Source organism: Hylobates moloch, unplaced genomic scaffold (genome assembly GCF_009828535.3).
Source record: "Hylobates moloch isolate HMO894 unplaced genomic scaffold, HMol_V3 SCAFFOLD_15, whole genome shotgun sequence".
Lineage (NCBI taxonomy): Eukaryota > Metazoa > Chordata > Mammalia > Primates > Hylobatidae > Hylobates > Hylobates moloch.
This window is the reverse complement of record NW_026652290.1, coordinates 76,309,857-76,328,537: the sequence shown is the minus strand read 5'-3', so window position 1 is coordinate 76,328,537 and position 18,681 is coordinate 76,309,857. Positions and strand designations below refer to the sequence as shown.

The 18,681-nt window shown below is 38.0% G+C and overlaps 1 protein-coding gene across 1 annotated transcript in view; it reads left to right on the top strand.

The window, feature by feature from the left end:
• GTF2A1L (general transcription factor IIA subunit 1 like) overlaps positions 1–18,681 on the top strand; it is a 59,564-nt gene that overhangs the window by 27,668 nt on the left and 13,215 nt on the right. The window contains exon 6 of the mRNA XM_032176391.2: positions 1,256–1,845. Within this exon, the coding sequence (XP_032032282.1) occupies positions 1,256–1,845 (590 nt within the window). The remainder of the gene's footprint in view (positions 1–1,255; positions 1,846–18,681) is intronic.

Below are 18,681 nucleotides of genomic sequence, written 5' to 3'. Positions count from 1 at the left end.
CCAGAAGTTATAAGAACTTTTAATAAAATTGATTTAAAAGTAATGATAAATGGTGGTTTTTATTGTTATGGAGACAATCTACCACAAAAGGCACTGTACTAGGCCTGTCCTGTATTTCATTCCCAGTTCTCTTTCCCAACATTGTATAGGGGTTCTTTGTATATATTTTTTCTAATTCGAGTCAGTTTTCTAAATTTTAACAAATACAAAATAAAATAACTTACCTGCATTCCTGCTAGCTCTAATTACGGATTAAAGATTAGGTTGATCAACCTTTGCCCCCTTTCTTATTAGAGATTGCATGGTCTGATAAAACATCCAATAGTTTGGAGGTTAACCAGTCTCTGCTTTTCAGAGCACCATCTCTTGATTTTGAAGAGGATCATACCTCTTCTTTGGGTTGTTGTAAAGTTTAAGTAAAGCACCTAACTCAACACTCAAAAATAAGTCCTATTTTTTTTTTTTTTTTTTTTTTTTGAGATGGAGTCTCGCTCTGTTGCCCAGGCTGGAGTGCAGTGGCGCGATCTCGGCTCACTACAAGCTCTGCCTCCTGGGTTCATGCCATTCTCCTGCCTCAGCCTCCCGAGTAGCTGGGACTGCAGGTGTCCGCCACCACGCCCGGCTAATTTTTGTATTTTTAGTAGAGATGGCGTTTCACCGTGTTAGCCAGGAGGGTCTTGATCTCCTGACCTCGTGATCCACCTGCCTCGGTCTCCCAAAGTGCTGGGATTACAGGCATAAGCCACCGCGCCTGGCCTTTTTTTTTTCTTTTGTAGTGTTATTTTAAAGGAAGAAAGGAGAAGAAATTTGATTACTTTTGAAATCATTTAACTCTCTTTTGGATAGCATTGTCTTGCTATATGATATTTTAAATATATGAAGTATATTTTACATGATTATGTTTGTTAAAATCCAGTTTTTTGGTTGATAACATTAATTTATCAAACAATGGAAGAGGTTCATGGATTAAATATTGGTGGCCTTTATGTATCTCAAAATGTGCCATATAAGCAATTGTGGGAAAAGTCTGGAATTAAAGCAAAACATATGTAATTAAAAAAATAAGAATTTATATATTGATTGTAGAAAATCCAAAAATGTCTGAAGAATAAAAGAAAAACCCCTAGAGATAACCACCATTAACATATTGGTATATTTTTTTTCAGCCTTTGTGGATGAGATTTTTTTTTTGTGGTGGTTGTCAAAGGAAATTTTAATTATATTATACTTATAATTTTGTTTTTTCCTTTTTAAGGTCACCTTTATGAAGTCAATGTACCGATTATGGTGACAGAGACTTCTGGAAGAGCAGGTATTCTTCAGCATCCAATTCAGCAAGTATTTCAACAGCTTGGCCAGCCTTCAGTAATACAAACTAGTGTTCCACAATTGAATCCATGCTGTCTTCAAGCAACTACTGAAAAATCACAGAGAATTGAAACTGTGCTACAGCAACCAACAATTCTACCTTCTGGGCCAGTAGATAGGAAACACTTAGAAAATGCCACCAGTGATATACTTGTATCTCCTGGAAATGACCATAAAATCGTGCCTGAAGCTTTGTTGTGTCATCAGGAAAGTTCTCAGTATATTAGTCTTCCAGGTGTTGTATTTTCTCCACAGGTCTCTCAAACAAATTCTAATTTGGAGTCAGTGCTCAGTGGTTCAGCTAGCATGGCTCAAAATCCACATGATGAGTCCCTCTCCACCAGCCCTCATGGGGCTCTGCACCAGCACGTGACTGATATTCAGCTTCATATTCTTCAAAATAGGATGTATGGATGTGATTCTGTAAAGCAACCAAGAAATATAGAGGAACCTAGCAACATATCTGTATCAGAGAAGGTATAGTTCTGTGTCCAACTTGTTGGTATCAGGGGACAGACAGTGGCCAGTGATTGGATATCCTGAATATTTTCAAGCTGTAATGTTAATCAGAATTATATATATTTTGTTTTTTCCTTTAGAAGATTCTTTCTTTTTTCTAGTGATTTTAAACAATTTTTAATTGTGATAAAATACACGTAACATAAAATTTACCAACTTAACCATTTTTAAATGTACAGGTCAGTAGTGTTATATACATTCACATGTGGTACAACCAAGAAGATTGTTTCTTTATTGTTGTTTTTAATATAACCATCAGTTCTTAAAATATTCATGCTTAGCATTTCTAAATTTTTCATTTCAGTAAATGAATTAGAATACTTCTTCAGAGAAAATGTGTTTGTTTTAAAAGGTAATCTGTTTACCAGTCTCTTACATTGGGAAACTTATTTTTGTCTGCAGATAAAAATTAAAAGACCCAGAAATCTAGACCAGTAGTTTATGGAATGTTTTGAGATAATTAATTATCAAATGTAATATACAAAAGAAGCCCACAAAGTTTTTTTTTCCTGCTCTACCTAATTTTTCTGAATTCCTATATGGAAACTTTTCCCTACATGAGGGATTATGTTGCTAGTAATTTTGTTTCTCCCTGCCTACTAAAATACTAGTTTTACTTAATTTCTTTTGGTATTGAAACCACTAAAAATTAGCTTCTAGTTAACTTTTGATATTGAAAATAGGTCTGAATTTTTAATTTTCAAGGAAGTAATACTAATGGCAGAAAGATTCCTGGAGAATTTTGGATTATAAAAATTAAAAAAATTGCACCCTTTTTACAAATATAAAGTACATCTTGTGGCTAATTCTATTTATACAATTCAGGACATGTGAAAAATACTTACAGGTTTTTGCTCCAGCTAGTGGTTTAGCCATCATCTAGAGCCACTGTACAAATCTGTAGCAATGGATAGTTAAGCACCACCTTAATATTTTATCTTCATGATATTTAAATTTTGTTAGTTAGGGAAAGACATAGGGCATAGTGAAAGGCCATGAACAAAGAAAATGACAATCAGAAACTATTTGACCTGTTTTAGAATGTTTCAGATATTCATTGAAACCTGTTCAAGATCTCTGAGCAAATCTGTTTTTAGTTTTGCTATAAGTGTTCGTATTAAAATGTTTTATTGAGTGTTTTTTATGTTTTTTTTTTACGTAATATTTAACACTTGGTAAATAAATGTAGGCTAAACTAATAATTATGAAACATTTGGTTTTGAGGTAAAACTAACTACAAATGTGAAATGTTTGTTTTCATCACTACTACTTTTGGAGGCACTTTTTACCTGGATTCTGTGCGAATTTTGCAGATGTTTGGTGTGATTGAGTCAAGGACTTATTCTACTGTTATGTATTGTATGTCATCATGTACTTTTTCTGATATGGGGAAATAGATTAGTTAAGGGATATTAATCAAGTGTTCATTAGGGGGTAGTAGTTGAGAACATAAGCTTTGAAACCACAGGAGTTTCAAATTCTAGGTTCACTCCTTGAAAGCAAACTATGTAACATTACTCCCTGAAATTCAATTTTAGTCTTTAAATTGGCCCCTAATACCAACTTTTTAATTTTGAGAATTATCAGAGATAATATATATGAAGTATTTAAAGCTTCTGGCACCATAGTAAGCTTTAGATTAGTGCTATTATGCTCTGTGAGCTTGTAATATATTGGGTAACTTTTCATGTAACTTGTTAGTTTTAAAAAAGGTCTATATCTAAAACACAAAAATCCAAACATACAAGAGTATATGTAAAATGCTTATTTATTTATTGTAAGTTACCTTTAAGATAGTAAGCAGTTTGGTAGGTTTATGCTGAACTAATTTTCAAAGACTTTACAAGTAGTTTTTCTTTTTATAAGTAACTTAAAGCAGGTTATAATCAACTCTACTTGTTTACTTTTCCTGTGTTGTAAACTACTGGAGAGTTTATGGATCTATAGGTTTAAGAGGTAAGGATCTATGTGGTTTGATCATTCTGTTTCACAAAATATATTCTTGATAGCTTTTGATTCTGCCCCTTATAACTTCTGTTCTATTTTCTTTGTCTGAATTTGACTCTTCTAGGTTCTTTAAAAATGGAATCATACAATATTTGCCCTTTTCTGACTGTCTTATTTCACTTAGTATAATGTTTTCCAAGGTTAGTCGATATTGTATCATTTGTCAGAATTTCATTCCTTTTTAAGGCTGAATCATGTGAGTTTGACAATTTTTAAATTTTGTAAATATTCCTGGAATCTGTTCCTTCTTCTCCACTCCTAGTGCCATTGCCCTAATTGTTTCTCGTGTGGGATAATTTTATCTAACTAATTTATCAGTGTGTAGTCTCTTCTACCTCTTACTCTGCTCCTGCCAATCCATCTATCCTAGAGGTCAAAGGCCTAGGCTTCAGGGATCAGAATTGTTTTGAATCCCTTCTCTATTCCTTAATAATTGTATGACTTAGAGAAGTTACTCATTTGTAAAATAAGGATAATAGTATCTACCATGTAATTGTGGTAGGATTAGTTAAGACAATCAATGTAAAGTGCTCAGCAGCACACTGGCACCGTGGTAAATGCTCAGTGCATGTTAGCCCTCTCTTCCTGGTGGCTTCCAGAGATCTGTACCAAATGCAGCCTGATTGTGTCTTTTCTCCACTTAACACATCACTGACTGCCCTTCACCTATAATAAATAAACTTCAGGCACCTTACTATACATATACAAAGCATATTACGCCTTCTTTCTCTGCCAAAGTTTCCTATTTACTCTTCCTTCCTCACATGAATATACTTTATTGGGAACACCAAACTGTGAGTGATTCTTGGTTTTTAACCTTGTTATTTCCTGCTTCTCTCTTTGCTTTTTGTTATCCCATCTATTTGATGCCTGGAGTTTCTTCCCACCATCCTTTCCTCTGGTTAATTCCTGCTTATTCATTACTTCTTCCAGAAATCTTCAGTACTTCTCCACCTGATTTTTCCTTCATTATTAAATTGGATGTAGCTCTTCTGTTTTGTCGCCTGAAGCATGTCTGTCATAATGTAGTTCAAAGATACATTGATATGTTCCCTTTGCATTGACAGGTACATTTATCTTTGTATATGCAGTAATCTAAGAATATGTACACACTCGTGTGTAGTAGAGTATAAGCTTTTAAGGATAGGATCTAGAATTAGTTTATTTGGCTCAGTGGTTCTCAATCCTGGCTGAATGATCAAATCATTGGGCCTTAAAAGAAAGTGCAGGTCTACCCCAAGAGATTTAAATCTAATTGATCTGGAATGGGGGTTAGTCATCAATATTTAAGAGCTTCTGGAGTGATTGTAATATATAGTCAAGGCTAAGAACCACTGATGTAGCTCAGAATCAATGTATGAGTGAAAAATGGAGTGAGAGGATAAGAGAATATATAACTTCTAAGTAAGAGTTTTCATTTTTCGGGGGTGGAGCCAAGATGGCTGAATAGGAACAGCTCTGGTCTACAGCTCCCAGCCTGAGCGACACAGAAGATGGGTGATTTCTGCATTTTTGTTTGAGGTGCTGGTTTCATCTCACTAGGGAGTGCCAAACAGTGGGTGCAGGACAGTCGGTGAAGCGCACTGTGAGTGAGCCGAAGCAGGGCGAGGCATTGCCTCACTCGGGAAGTGCAAGGGGTCAGGGAGTTCCCTTTCCCAGTCAAAGAAAGGGGTAACAGACGGCACCTGGAATATCGGGTCAGTCCCACCCTAATACTGCACTTTTCCAACGGGCCTGGAAAACAGCACACTAGGAGATTGTGTCCCGCACCTGGCTTGGAGGGTCCTATGCCCACAGAGTCTCGCTGATTGCTAGCACAGCAGTCTGAGATCAAGCTGCAAGGCAGCAGCGAGGCTGGGGGAGGGGCGCCTGCCATTGCCCAGGCTTGCTTAAGTAAACAAAGCAGCCAGGAAGCTCCAACTGGGTGGACCCCACCACAGCTCAAGGAGGCCGGCCTGCCTGCCTCTGTAGGCTCCACCTCTGGGGGCAGGGCACAGACAAACAAAAATCAGCAGGAACCTCCACAGACTTAAATGTCCCTGTCTGACTGACAGCTTTGAAGAGAGTAGTGGTTCTCCCAGCACGCAGCTGGAGATCTGAGAACGGACAGACTGCCTCCTAAAGTGGGTCCCTCACCCCCCGAGCAGCCTAACTGGGAGGCACCCCCCGAGTAGGGACAGACTGACACCTCACTCGGCCGGGTACTCCTCTGAGACAAAACTTTCAGAGGAACTATCAGACAGCTGAATTTGTGGTCTCACGAAAATCCACTGTTCTGCAGCCACCGCTGCTGACACCCAGCCAAACAGGGTCTGGAGTGGACCTCTAGTAAACTCCAACAGACCTGCAGCTGAGGGTCCTGTCTGGTAGAAGGAAAAGTAACAAACAGAAAGGACATCCACACCAAAAACCCATCTGTACATCACCATCATCAAAGACCAAAAGTAGATAAAACCACAAAGATGGGGAAAAAACAGAGCAGAAAAACTGGAAACTCTAAAAAGCAGAGCACCTCTCCTCCTCCAAAGGAACGCAGTTCCTCACCAGCAACGGAACAAAGCTGGATGGAGGATGACTTTGACGAGTTGAGAGAAGAAGGCTTCAGACGATCAAACTACTCCGAGCTACGGGAGGAAATTCAAAACAATAGCAAAGAAGTTAAAAACTTTGAAAAAAAATTAGAAGAATGGATAACTAGAATAACCAATGGAGAGAAGGGCTTAAAGGAGCTGATGGAGCTGAAAGCCAAGTTTCGAGAACTACGCGAAGATTGCAGAAGCCTCCGTAGCAGATGCGATCAACTGGAATGAAGCTGGAAACCATCATTCTCAGTAAACTATCGCAAGGATGAAAAACCAAACACCGTGTGTTCTCATTCATAGGTGGGAACTGAACAGTGAGAACTCATGGACACAGGAAGGGGAACATCACACTCCGGGGACTGTTGTGGGGTTGGGGAGAGGGGAGTGACAGCATTAGGAGATATACCTAATGCTAAATGACAAGTTAATAGGTGCAGGAAATCAACATGGCACATGGATACATATGTAATAAACCTGCACATTGTGCACATGTACCCTAAAACCTAAAGTATAATAATAATAATAATAAAAAAACCAAAAAAAAAAGTTTTCATTTTTCTTCTCAGTCCACACATATTCCTCCAAAAGATAAAATGTCCTATCAATAATTGACTTTAGAATTCATTTAAATTGAGTAAATACTTTTTGAGTCTCTATATGCCATTGTGAAATTAACATATCAAAATCAGAGATGTTTAAACCAGATATGTGACTTTTTCTTCATTATAAGAAGAAAGCCAATTTAACAAAATAATTTTTTATATCTGTCAAAATATATTAAGGTATATTTCATTCCAAATAAGAGTGGAGTGGCATGGGATGCTACTCTACGTGGTCAGGCAATATATAGTTATCATTGTTACTATATTGTAATAAATTCTTGTTAATAATTAAAGAAAATATGCCCTGCCATTAAAATTTTAGACCACTGAATTTGGTATAGTTTACGTTGAAAATGTGAAAAGAATGTGTACTGTAGATTAGGCTTATCTTGTTTTATGTTTATCCCCACATGTGGGTATGAAGTTCTGCAAATTTTTACTAGCTATTGGAAAAATACGGTTCTTTCATTGGAGGGAAGCTTAAATTGCAAAGACTGGAAGCTGGATTTGGCAAACAAAGGTTTATCATGAAGCATCCTATTTACTTGCTTATTGTACTACCGAGTCACAGAAACCACATACAATCAAAGACACCTTGGTTAAGCTGAGAATATTGGACATTATTGAGCTGGTTTGTTTTAGAGCAGAGAAAAAAAAAAAAAAAAGGAAGCATTTCCTGTGTCAGATGACATCATCTGCATTAGAAATGTTGACATTTCTTTCACGTTTGGCTGGAATTCATAGAAGTATCAGCAGCGACTTTCCTTTAACATTCAACAGACTAAAAATACCAGTGTTTCTTCGGGCTGCCAACATCTGATTTTAATCATTATTTGTACATTGATACCATCAAAGAATTTTTATGTTGTGACTTCTTTTTTTTTTTTTTTAAATTGGAAACTGACATCTTTGTAATAATGAAAAGTTTGGTTAGTAAAATTTGGTACTCTATACCATTGGAGTTCCTGAGATGCTTGGCAAACATGGTTTTGCTGCTTTAGTAAAGAAAGCATTGCTGTCTATTTCAGCACATGGCATGCATTAGTGCTAAGACACAGCCAGTAATTCTAAAAGAAGTCTCATCTGCTGACATAAAACTCAAATATATTAGAGCCAAGGTTTTGAATTATTGTGTTTCCCAAGACATTTATCAAAAAATGTAGGCAGAATATTAAATTCTTCATGCGGATTTTTTCTGGCTTTTCAAAGGGCAATGCTTGAAGCCCTTGCTTGATCCTTGGGGAGACATTTCCTACTTTTGAGAGGGAGCAAAAGCCCCCTCATAACAGTTTGACCTAGAGGAGTTCATTGATGATCTATGTGGTGGATGTTTGGCTATGTGAAAGACTTAAATCTTTCTTTTCATGGTCCTGTGGTATCAGTTATGGATGTTGCTACACAACTCCTGGCTATTTTGGTCAAATTACCACTTCAGAAGAGATTGGAGTCAGATAATCATGTGAATTTTTCAATGCCTGGTGTAAGTGCTTCTGAAGAAAAAAGTTGAGAATGATAACTCTTTTGCTGTTTTGAAATTAAATTTAGATTTGTAATTTTAATCCTCTCCTAGAGTAAAGAGGGCCTCACTGACTGAAGGAAAATGGTATGAGGCTATGTAAATTCAACTATAAGAGTCCTGGAATCTTCAGTATTCCTTTATAAGCTTATCCTCATCTGGCAAAGTAACACAGAAGCTCTGATTCATTTTTCAACAAAAGATCTTGTGGTTTAAGGTTTTTAGTACTTGTTGCTATTAAAATGAAAAGCCAGGCCGGGCACGGTGGCTGCTGCCTGTAATCCCAGCACTTTGGGAGGCCAAAGCGGATGGATCACTTGAGGTTAGGAGTTCGAGACCAGGCTGGTCAAGGTGGCGAAACCTTGTCTCTACTAAAAATACAAAAATTAGCAGAGTGTGGTGGCAGGCACCTGTAATCCCAGCTACTCGGGAGCTGAGGCAAGAGAATCGCTTGAACCTGGGAGGTGGAGGTTGCAGTGAGCCGAGATCGTCCCACTGCACTCCAGCCTGGGCAACAGAGCGAGACTCCATCTCAAAAACAACAAACAAACAAACAAACAAAAAGCCAATTTCAACATATGGTTTAGGCCTAGGACAAATCTTATACTAATTGACTTTATTATTATTATTTATTTATTTATTTATTTTTGAGATGGAGTCTCGCTCTGTTCCCCAGACTGGAGTGCAGTGGTGTGATCTCAGTGCACTGCAACCCTCTTCTCCCAGGTTCAAGAGATTCTTCTGCCTCAGCCTTTCAAGTAGCTGGGATTACAGGCCTGTGCCACCACGCCCAGCTAATATTTGTATTTTTGGTAGACAGGGGGGTTTCACCATGTTGGCCAGGCTGGTCTCGAACTAATTGACTTTAAAATAACTCAAATTTAGGCCGGGTGCGGTGGCTCATGCCTGTAATCCCAGCACTTTGGGAGGCCGAGGCGGGTGGATCACGAGGTCAGGAGATCAAGATCATCCTGGCTAACATGGTGAAACCCCGTCTCTACTAAAAATGCAAAAAATTAGCCAGGTGTGCGCCTGTAGTCCCAGCTGCTCGGGAGGCTGAGGCAGGAGGATGGCATGAACCTGGGAGGCCGAGCTTGCAGTGAGCCGAGATCGTGCCACTGCACTCCAGCCTGGGTGACAGAGCCAGACTCTGTCTCAAAGAAAAGTAAAATAAATTTAAAGAGGCATGATATGTATACAATAAAATTCATCTTTTAAAAGGTAGCTTTTCGATGTACAATATGAATTTTGACAAACATGAAGTTATACAACCCTACCTGAGATAGAGAACATTTTCATTACCTCAGAGTTTCCTCATGTGCCTTTGTAGTCAATACCCTCTTTCAACCCCCAGTTCCTGGCGGTCACTCATTGACCTGTTTTCTTTTGGGATAGGTTTACCTTTTCCAAAATATTAGACACAATCATGTAGCATGCATTTTTAGCACAATACGTTTGAGATTCATCCATGTTGTTGCATTTATCAGTATATTCCATTGTATGGTTGTACCACATTTATTTACCAGTTTGACATTTGGGTTGTTTCCAGTTTTTGGTATTTGTGAATAAAGCCCCTGAAAGGGCCGGGCACTGGGTGATCCCAGCACTTTGGGAGACTGAGGCAGTTGGATCACTTGAGGTCAGGAGTTCGAGACCAGCCTGGCCAACATGGCGAAACCCTATCTCTATTAAAAATACAAAAATTAGCTGGACATGGTGGCACACGCCTGTAATCCCAGCTACTTGGGAGGCTGAGGCATGAGAGAGAATCGCTTGAACCCAGTGAGCTGAGATCATGCCACTGCACTCTGGCCTGGGAGACAGAGTGAGACTGTGTCTCCAAAAAAAAAAAAGAAACAGTCCTGAAAACATTTATATGTAGGTTTTGTATGTGTAAATACCTAGGAGTGGGATTGTTAGATAAGATGATAAATGTATGCTTATGAGAAACAGTCAAACTCATTTCTAAGGTGGCTGTATTTTCACCAGCAATATATGGTGGAATTTTGTATTTCTACCAGCAATGTATAAGATTTGTTGTTGGTACACCACATCCTTAGTACTTAACACTATCTTTTGGTAAGGAGAAGTTTTTAATTTTGATGAAGTACAGTTTATTATTTTTATTTTCCAGTTTATTTATTTTGACTTCCAGTCTAGTTTATTATTTTGACTTCTGCTTCATGTGTCTTATCAAAGACTGCAAAGATTTTCTACTTCTAAAAATTGTACAGTTATAGGTTTTACATTTAGGCCTGTGATCTATTCTGGGTTGGTTTTGTATATGGTGCAATGTTAGATGGAGGTTCATTTTTTTTTTTTTTTGGAGACAGAGTCTCGCTCTGTCACCCAGGCTGGAGTGCAGTGGCGTGATCTCAGCTCACTGGGTTCAAGTGATTCTCCTGTCTCAGTCTCCCTTGAAGCTGGGATTACAGGTGCACACCACCATGCCTGGCTATTTTTTTGTATTTTTAGTAGAGACAGGGTTTCACCATATTGGTCAGGCTGGCCTTGAACTCCTGACCTCAGGTGATTCACCTGCCTCAGCCTCTCAAAGTGCTGGGGAAACAGGCGTGAGCCACCGTGCCTGGACGGCTCATTTTTTTTTTTTACATATGGATATTCAATTGTTTTAGCATTGTTTGTTAAAAAGACTGCCTTGTCTCACTGAGTTAGCTGTCTGTGCACATTAAGTATCTAAAGCACTTCACCTTTAGTGAAAATTACTATATCTGTGTTGGTTTATTACTGAAGGTTCATTCTGTTTCATTAATTCATGTGACTATCTTTTTGCTAGTCACACTGTCTTGATTATGGTAACTTTGTAGTAAATCAGAGAGTGTGAATCTCTCAAATTTGTTCTTTTTTCCAAATTGTTTGGGCTATTCTAATTCCTTCATATTTCCATATAAATATTAGGATGTGCTTGTCAATTTCTAAAAAGAAAAATTGCTAAGACTGATTTGGGTTGTTTGAATCTGTAGATCCATAAGGGGAATTGACGTCTTCACAATATTGAGTCTTCCAATTCATGGACCTAAGTTTTTTTTAAATTTAGGGTTTTGACTTCTCTTACTAATATTTTCTAGTTTTTAGCATATACATATTGTACATATTCTGTTATATTTTTATCTAAATATTTCATGGTTTTTGGTGCTGTTATAAATGGTACCTAAAAATGCCATCAGGAACATTTTTATTCTTATTTTAAGCTTCATTTGCATTGCATTTTTAAAAATATATTTTTATTTTTAATTAATTAATTCATTAGTGTGTAGAGACAGAGTCTCACTGTGTTATCCAGGTTTGTCTCAAATGCCTGGCCTCAAGCACTTGTCTCACTTTGGCTTCCCAAAGTGCTTGGATTATAGGTGTATGAGCCACTGTGACCAGCCTAAAATACATTTTTTAAAAGGTAAAAAAACTGAAAATTTCTAAGGCATTTGAAATACATTGCCACAATATTTTTAAAAGAGGTTGTGCCAGTTTTTCCTGCCACCAGTACTTTGATCAGTTTTGCCACATAGTATAGTAGTGTATCACTACTGATTTTTAAAAATTCGATTTTTCTCTTGTGCTAAAATACACATAAAATTAACTGTTTAGCTATTTTATTTTTAAATTATTTTTAGAATTTTTAACTGTATAGCTTAGTGACAGTAAGTATATTCACGTTGTTGTGCAGCTATCACCACCACCCATCTCTAGAAATTTTTCATCTTCCCAAACTCCATGCCCATTAAGCAGTAACACCCCATTTCTCACTCTCCCAGTCCTTGGGAAACAACCATTCCACTTTCCATCTCTATGAATCGGACTACTTTAGTTACCTCATATAAGTGGAATCAGACAGTATTTGCCCTTCTTCATTTAGCATAATGTCTCAAGGTTCATCCATGTTGTAGCATGTGTCAGAACTTACTTCCTTTTTAAGGCGAATAATATCCCATTGTATGTATATATTGCATTTTGTTTATTCATTCAAGTGTCTGTGGACACTTGGGTTGCTTCCAGCTTTTGGCTATTGTGAATAATGCTGCTGTAAACATGGTGTACAAATATCTCTTCAAATCCCCATCTTTATTTTTTTTGGATATATATAGAGAAATGGAACTGCAAAATCATATGACAATTCTACTTTTAATCTTATTAGGAACTGCCATACAGTTTCCATAGAGGTTGACCCAGTTTATATTCTCAACAGTAGTGCACAAGCATCTGATTTCTCCACATCCCCACCAACACTTATTTTTTTTTTCAAATAATTGCTACCCTAAGGGGTTTGAAGTGGTATCTTGTAGTTTTGATATGTATTTCCCTAATGATTAGTGACGTTGAACGTTGTTTTATGTACTTCTGGCCATTTGTATATGTTCTTTGCAGAGAAGTCTATTCAAGTCCTTTGCCCATTTTTTTTTTAATTGGACTGTTTGCTTTGTTGTTGTTGTAGTTCTTTATATGTCCCGGATATTCACCTCTTATCAGATGTATGATTTGCAAATATTTTCTCCCACTTCATGAGTCGCCTTTACTCTCTGTTAATAATGTCTTTTGAGCACAAAAGTTTTTGATTTTCGTGAAGTCCATTTTATCTATTTTTTTCTTTTGTTGCCTATGCTTTTGGTGTCATATCCAATAAATTATTTTCAAATCCAATGTCATGAAATTTTCACCACGTGTTTTCCTCCAAGAGATTTATAGTTTTAGTTCTTATCTTTAGCTCCTTGGTCCATTTTGAGTTAATTTTGGTAGATGGTATAAATTTAGGGTTCAAATCCATTATTTTCTTCCTTTTTTAAATTATGCTTTAAGTTTTAGGGTACACTTGCACAACGTGCAGGTTTGTTACATATATATACATGTGCCATGTTGGTGTGCTGTGCACATTAACTCGTCATTTAACATTAGGTATATCTCCTAATGCTATCCCTCCCACCTCCCCCCACCCCACGACAGGCCCCGGTGTGCGATGTTCCCCTTCCTGTGTCCATGAGTTCTCATTGTTCAATTCCCACCTATGAGTGAGAACATGCGGTGTTTGGTTTTTTGTCCTTGCGATAGTTTGCTGAGAATGATGGTTTCCAGCTTCATCCATGTCCCGACAAAGGACATGAACTCATCATTTTTTATGGCTGCATAGTATTCCATGGTGTATATGTGCCACATTTTCTTAATCCAGTCTATCATTGTTGGACATTTGGGCTGGTTCCAAGTTTTTGCTATTGTAAATAGCACCGCAATAAACATACGTGTGCATGTGTCTTTATAGCAGCATGATTTATAATCCTTTGGGTATACACCCAGTAATGGGATGGCTGGGTCAAATGGTATTTCTAGTTCTAGATCCCTGAGGTATCGCCACACTGTCTTCCACAATGGTTGAACTGTTTACAGTCCCACCAACAGTGTAAAAGTGTTCCTATTTCTCCACATCCTCTCCAGCACCTGTTGTTTCCTGACTTTTTAATGATGGCCATTCTAACTGGTGTGAGATGGTATTTCATTGTGGTTTTGATTTGCATTTCTCTGATGGCCAGTGATGATGAGCATTTTTTCATGTGTCTTTTGGCTGCATAAATGTCTTCTTTTGAGAAGTGTCTGCTCATATCCTTTGTCCACTTGTTGATGGGGTTGTTTGTTTTTTTCTTGTAAATTTGTTTGAGTTCATTTTAGATTCTGGATATTAGCCCTTTGTCAGATGAGTATATTGCAAAAATTTTCTCCCATTCTGTAGGTTGCCTGTTCACTCTGATGATAGTTTCTTTTGCTGTGCAGAAGCTCTTTAGTTTAATTGGATCCCATTTGTCAATTTTGGCTTTTGTTGCCATTGCTTTTGGTGTTTTAGACATGAAGTCCTTGCCCATGCCTATGTCCTGAATGGTATTGCCTAGATTTTCTTCTATGGTTTTTGTGGTTTTAGGTCTAACATTTAAATCTTTAATCCATCTTGAATTAATTTTAGTATGAGGTACAAGGAAGGGATCCAGTTTCAGCTTTCTACATATGGCTAGCAAGTTTTCCCAGCACCATCTATTAAATAGGGAATCCTTTCCCCATTTCTTGTTTTTGTCAGGTTTGTCAAAGATCAGATAGTTGTAGATATGTGGCATTATTTCTGAGGGCTCTGTTCTGTTCCATTGCTCTATATCTCTGTTTTGGTACCAGTACCATGCTGTTTTGGTTACTGTAGGCTTGTAGTATTGTTTGAAGTCAGGTAGCATGATGCCTCTAGCTTTGTTCTTTTGGCTTAGGATTGACTTGGCGATGCGGGCTCTTTTTTGGTTCCATATGAACTTTAAAGTAGTTTTTTCCAATTCTGTGAAGAAAGTCATTGGTAGCTTGATGGGGATGGCATTGAATCTATAAATTACCTTGGGCAGTATGGCCATTTTCACGATATTGATTCTTCCTACCCATGAGCATGGAATGTTCTTCCATTTGTTTGTATCCTCTTTTGTTTCATTGAGCAGTGGTTTGTAGTTCTCCTTGAAGAGGTCCTTCACTTCCCTTGTAAGTTAGATTCCTAGGTATTTTATTCTCTTTGAAGCAATTGTGAATGGGAGTTCACTCATGATTTGGCTCTGTTTGTCTGTTATTGGTGTATAAGAATGCTTGTGATTTTTGCACATTGGTTTTGTATCCTGAGACTTTGCTGAAGCTGCTATCAGCTTAAGGAGATTTTGGGCTGACACAATGGGGTTTTCTAGATAAACAATCATGTCATCTGCAAACAGGGACAATTTGACTTCCTCTTTTCCTAATTGAATACCCTTTATTTCCTTCTCCTGCCTAATTGCCCTGGCCAGAACTTCCAACACTATGTTGAATAGGAGTGGTGAGAGAGGGCATCCCTGTCTTGTGCCTGTTTTCAAAGGGAATGCTTCCAGTTTTTGCCCATTCAGTATGATATTGGCTATGGGTTTGTCATAGATGGCTTTTATTATTTTGAGATACGTCCCATCAATACCTAATTTATTGAGAGTTTTTAGCATGAAGGTTGTTGAATTTTGTCAAAGGCCTTTTCTGCATCTATTGAGATAATCATGTGGTTTTTGTCTTTGGTTCTGTTTATATGCTGGATTACATTTATTGATTTGTGTATGTTGAACCAGCCTTGCATTCCAGGGATGAAGCCCACTTGTTCATGGTGTATAAGCTTTTTGATGTGCTGCTGGATTTGGTTTGCCAGTATTTTATTGAAGATTTTTGCATCAATGTTCCTCAAAGATATTGGTCTAAAATTCTCTTTTTTGGTTGTGTCTCTGCCCAGCTTTGGTGTCAGGATGATGCTGGCCTCATAGAATGAGTTAGGGAGGATTCCCTCTTTTTCTATTGATTGGAATAGTTTCAGAAGGAATGGTACCAGTTTTGTACTTCTGGTAGACTTTGGCTGTGAATCCATCTGGTCCTGGACTCTTTTTGGTTGGTAAGCTATTGATTATTGCCACAATTTCAGAGCCTGTTATTGGTCTATTCAGAGATTCCACTTCTTCCTGGTTTAGTCTTGGGAGGGTGTATGTGTCGAAGAATTTATCCATTTCTTCTAGATTTTCTAGTTTATTTGCATAGAGGTGTTTGTAGTATTCTCTGATGGTAGTTTGTATTTCTGTGGGATTGGTGGTGATATCCCCTTTATCATTTTTTATTGTGTCTATTTGATTCTTCTCTCTTTTCTTCTTTATTAGTCTTGCTAGCAATCTATCAATTTTGTTGATCTTCTCAAAAAACCAGCTCCTGGATTCATTAATTTTTTGAAGGGTTTTTTGTGTCTCTATGTCCTTCAGTTCTGCTCTGATTTTAGTTATTTCTTGCCTTCTGCTAGCTTTTGAATGTGTTTGCTCTTGCTTTTCTAGTTCTTTTAATTGTGATGTTAGGGTGTCAATTTTGGATCTTTCCTGCTTTCTCTTGTGAGCATTTAGTGCAATAAATTTCCCTCTACACACTGCTTTGAATGTGTCCCAGAGATTCTGGTATGTTGTGTCTTTGTTCTCATTGGTTTTAAAGAACATCTTTATTTCTGCCTTCATTTCGTTATGTACCCAGTAGTCATTCAGGAGCAGGTAGTTCAGTTTCCATGTAGTTGAGTGGTTTTGAGTGAGTTTCTTAATCCTGAGTTCTAGTTTGATTGCACTGTGGTCTGAGAGACAGTTTGTTATAATTTCTGTTCTTTTACATTTGCTGAGGAGAGCTTTACTTCCAACTATGTGGTCAATTTTGGAATAGATGTGGTGTGGTGCTGAAAAAAACGTATATTCTGTTGATTTGGGGTGGAGAGTTCTGTAGATGTCTATTAGGTATGCTTGGTGCAGAGCTGAGTTCAATTCCTGGGTATCCTTGTTAACTTTCTGTCTCGTTGATCTGTCTAATACTGACAGTGGGGTGTTAAAGTCTCCCATTATTATTGTGTGGGAGTCTAAGTCTCTTTGTAGGTCACTCAGGACTTGCTTTATGAATCTGGATGCTCCTGTATTGGGTACATATATATTTAGGATAGTTAGCTCTTCTTGTTGAATTGATCCCTTTACCATTATGTAATGGCCTTCTTTGTCTCTTTTGATCTTTGTTGGTTTAAAGTCTGTTTTATCAGACTAGGACTGCAACCCCTGCCTTTTTTTATTTTCCATTTGCTTGGTAGATCTTCCTCCATCCTTTTATTTTGAGCCTATGTGTGTCTCTGCACATGAGATGGGTTTCCTGAATGCAGCACACAGATGGGTCTTGACTCTTTATCCAATTTGCCAGTCTGTGTCTTTTAATTGGAGCATTTAGTCCATTTAAATTTAAGGTTAATATTGTTATGTGTGAATTTGCTCCTGTCATTATGATGTTAGCTGGTTATTTTGCTCGTTAGTTGATGCAGTTTCTTCCTAGCCTCTATGGTCTTTACAATTTGGCATGATTTTGCAATGGCTGGTACTGGTTGTTCCTTTCCATGTTTAGTGCTTCCTTCAGGAGCTCTTTTAGGGCAGGCCTGGTGGTGACAAAATCTCTCAGCATTTGCTTGTCTGTAAAGGATTTTATTTCTCCTTCACTTATGAAGCTTAGCTTGGCTGGATATGAAATTCTGGGTTGAAAATTCTTTTCTTTAAGAATGTTGAATATTGGCCCCCACTCTCTTCTGGCTTGTAGAGTTTCTGCCTAGAGATCCGCTGTTAGTCTGATGGGCTTCCCTTTGTGGGTAACCCGACCTTTCTCTCTGGCTGCTCTTAACGTCTTTTCCTTCATTTCAACTTTGGTGAATCTGACAATTATGTGTCTTGGAGTTGCTCTTCTTGAGGAGTATCTTTGTGGCATTTTCTGTATTTCCTGAATCTGAATGTTGGCCTGCCTTGCTAGGTTGGGGAATTTCTCCTGGATAATATCCTGCAGTGTGTTTTCCAACTTGGTTCCATTCTCCCCATCACTTTTATGTACACTAATCAGATGTAGATTTGGTCTGTTCACATAGTCCCATATTTCTTAGAGGCTTTTTTGTTTCTTTTTATTCTTTTTTCTTTAAACTTCTCTTCTTGCTTCATTTCATTCATTTCGTCTTCCATCACTGAAACCCTTTCCTCCAGTTGATCGCATCGGCTACTGAGGCTTCTGCATTCATCACGTAGCTCTCATGCCATGGTTTTCAGCTCCATCAGGTCCTTTAAGAACTTCTCTGCCTTGGTTATTCTAATTTTCCATTCATCTAAATTTTTTTTGAAGCTTTTAACTTCTTTGCCATTGTTTCGAATTTCCTCCTGTAGCTCGGAGTAATTTGTCTGCAGCCTTCTTCCTTCAACTTGTCAAAGTCATTCTCTGTCCAGCTTTGTTCCGTTGCTGGTGAGGAGCTGTGTTCCTTTGGAGGAGGAGAGGCACTCTGATTTTTAGAGTTTCCAGTTTTTCTGCTCTGTTTTTTTCCCATCTTTGTGGTTTTATCTACCTTTGGTCTTTGATGATGGTGATGTACAGATGGGTTTTTGGTGTGGATGTCCTTTCTGTTTGTTTGTTTTCCTTCTACCAGACAGGACCCTCAGCTGCAGGTCTGTTGGAGTTTGCTAGAGGTCCACTCCAGACTCTGTTTGCCTGGGTGTCAGCAGCGGTGGCTGCAGAACAG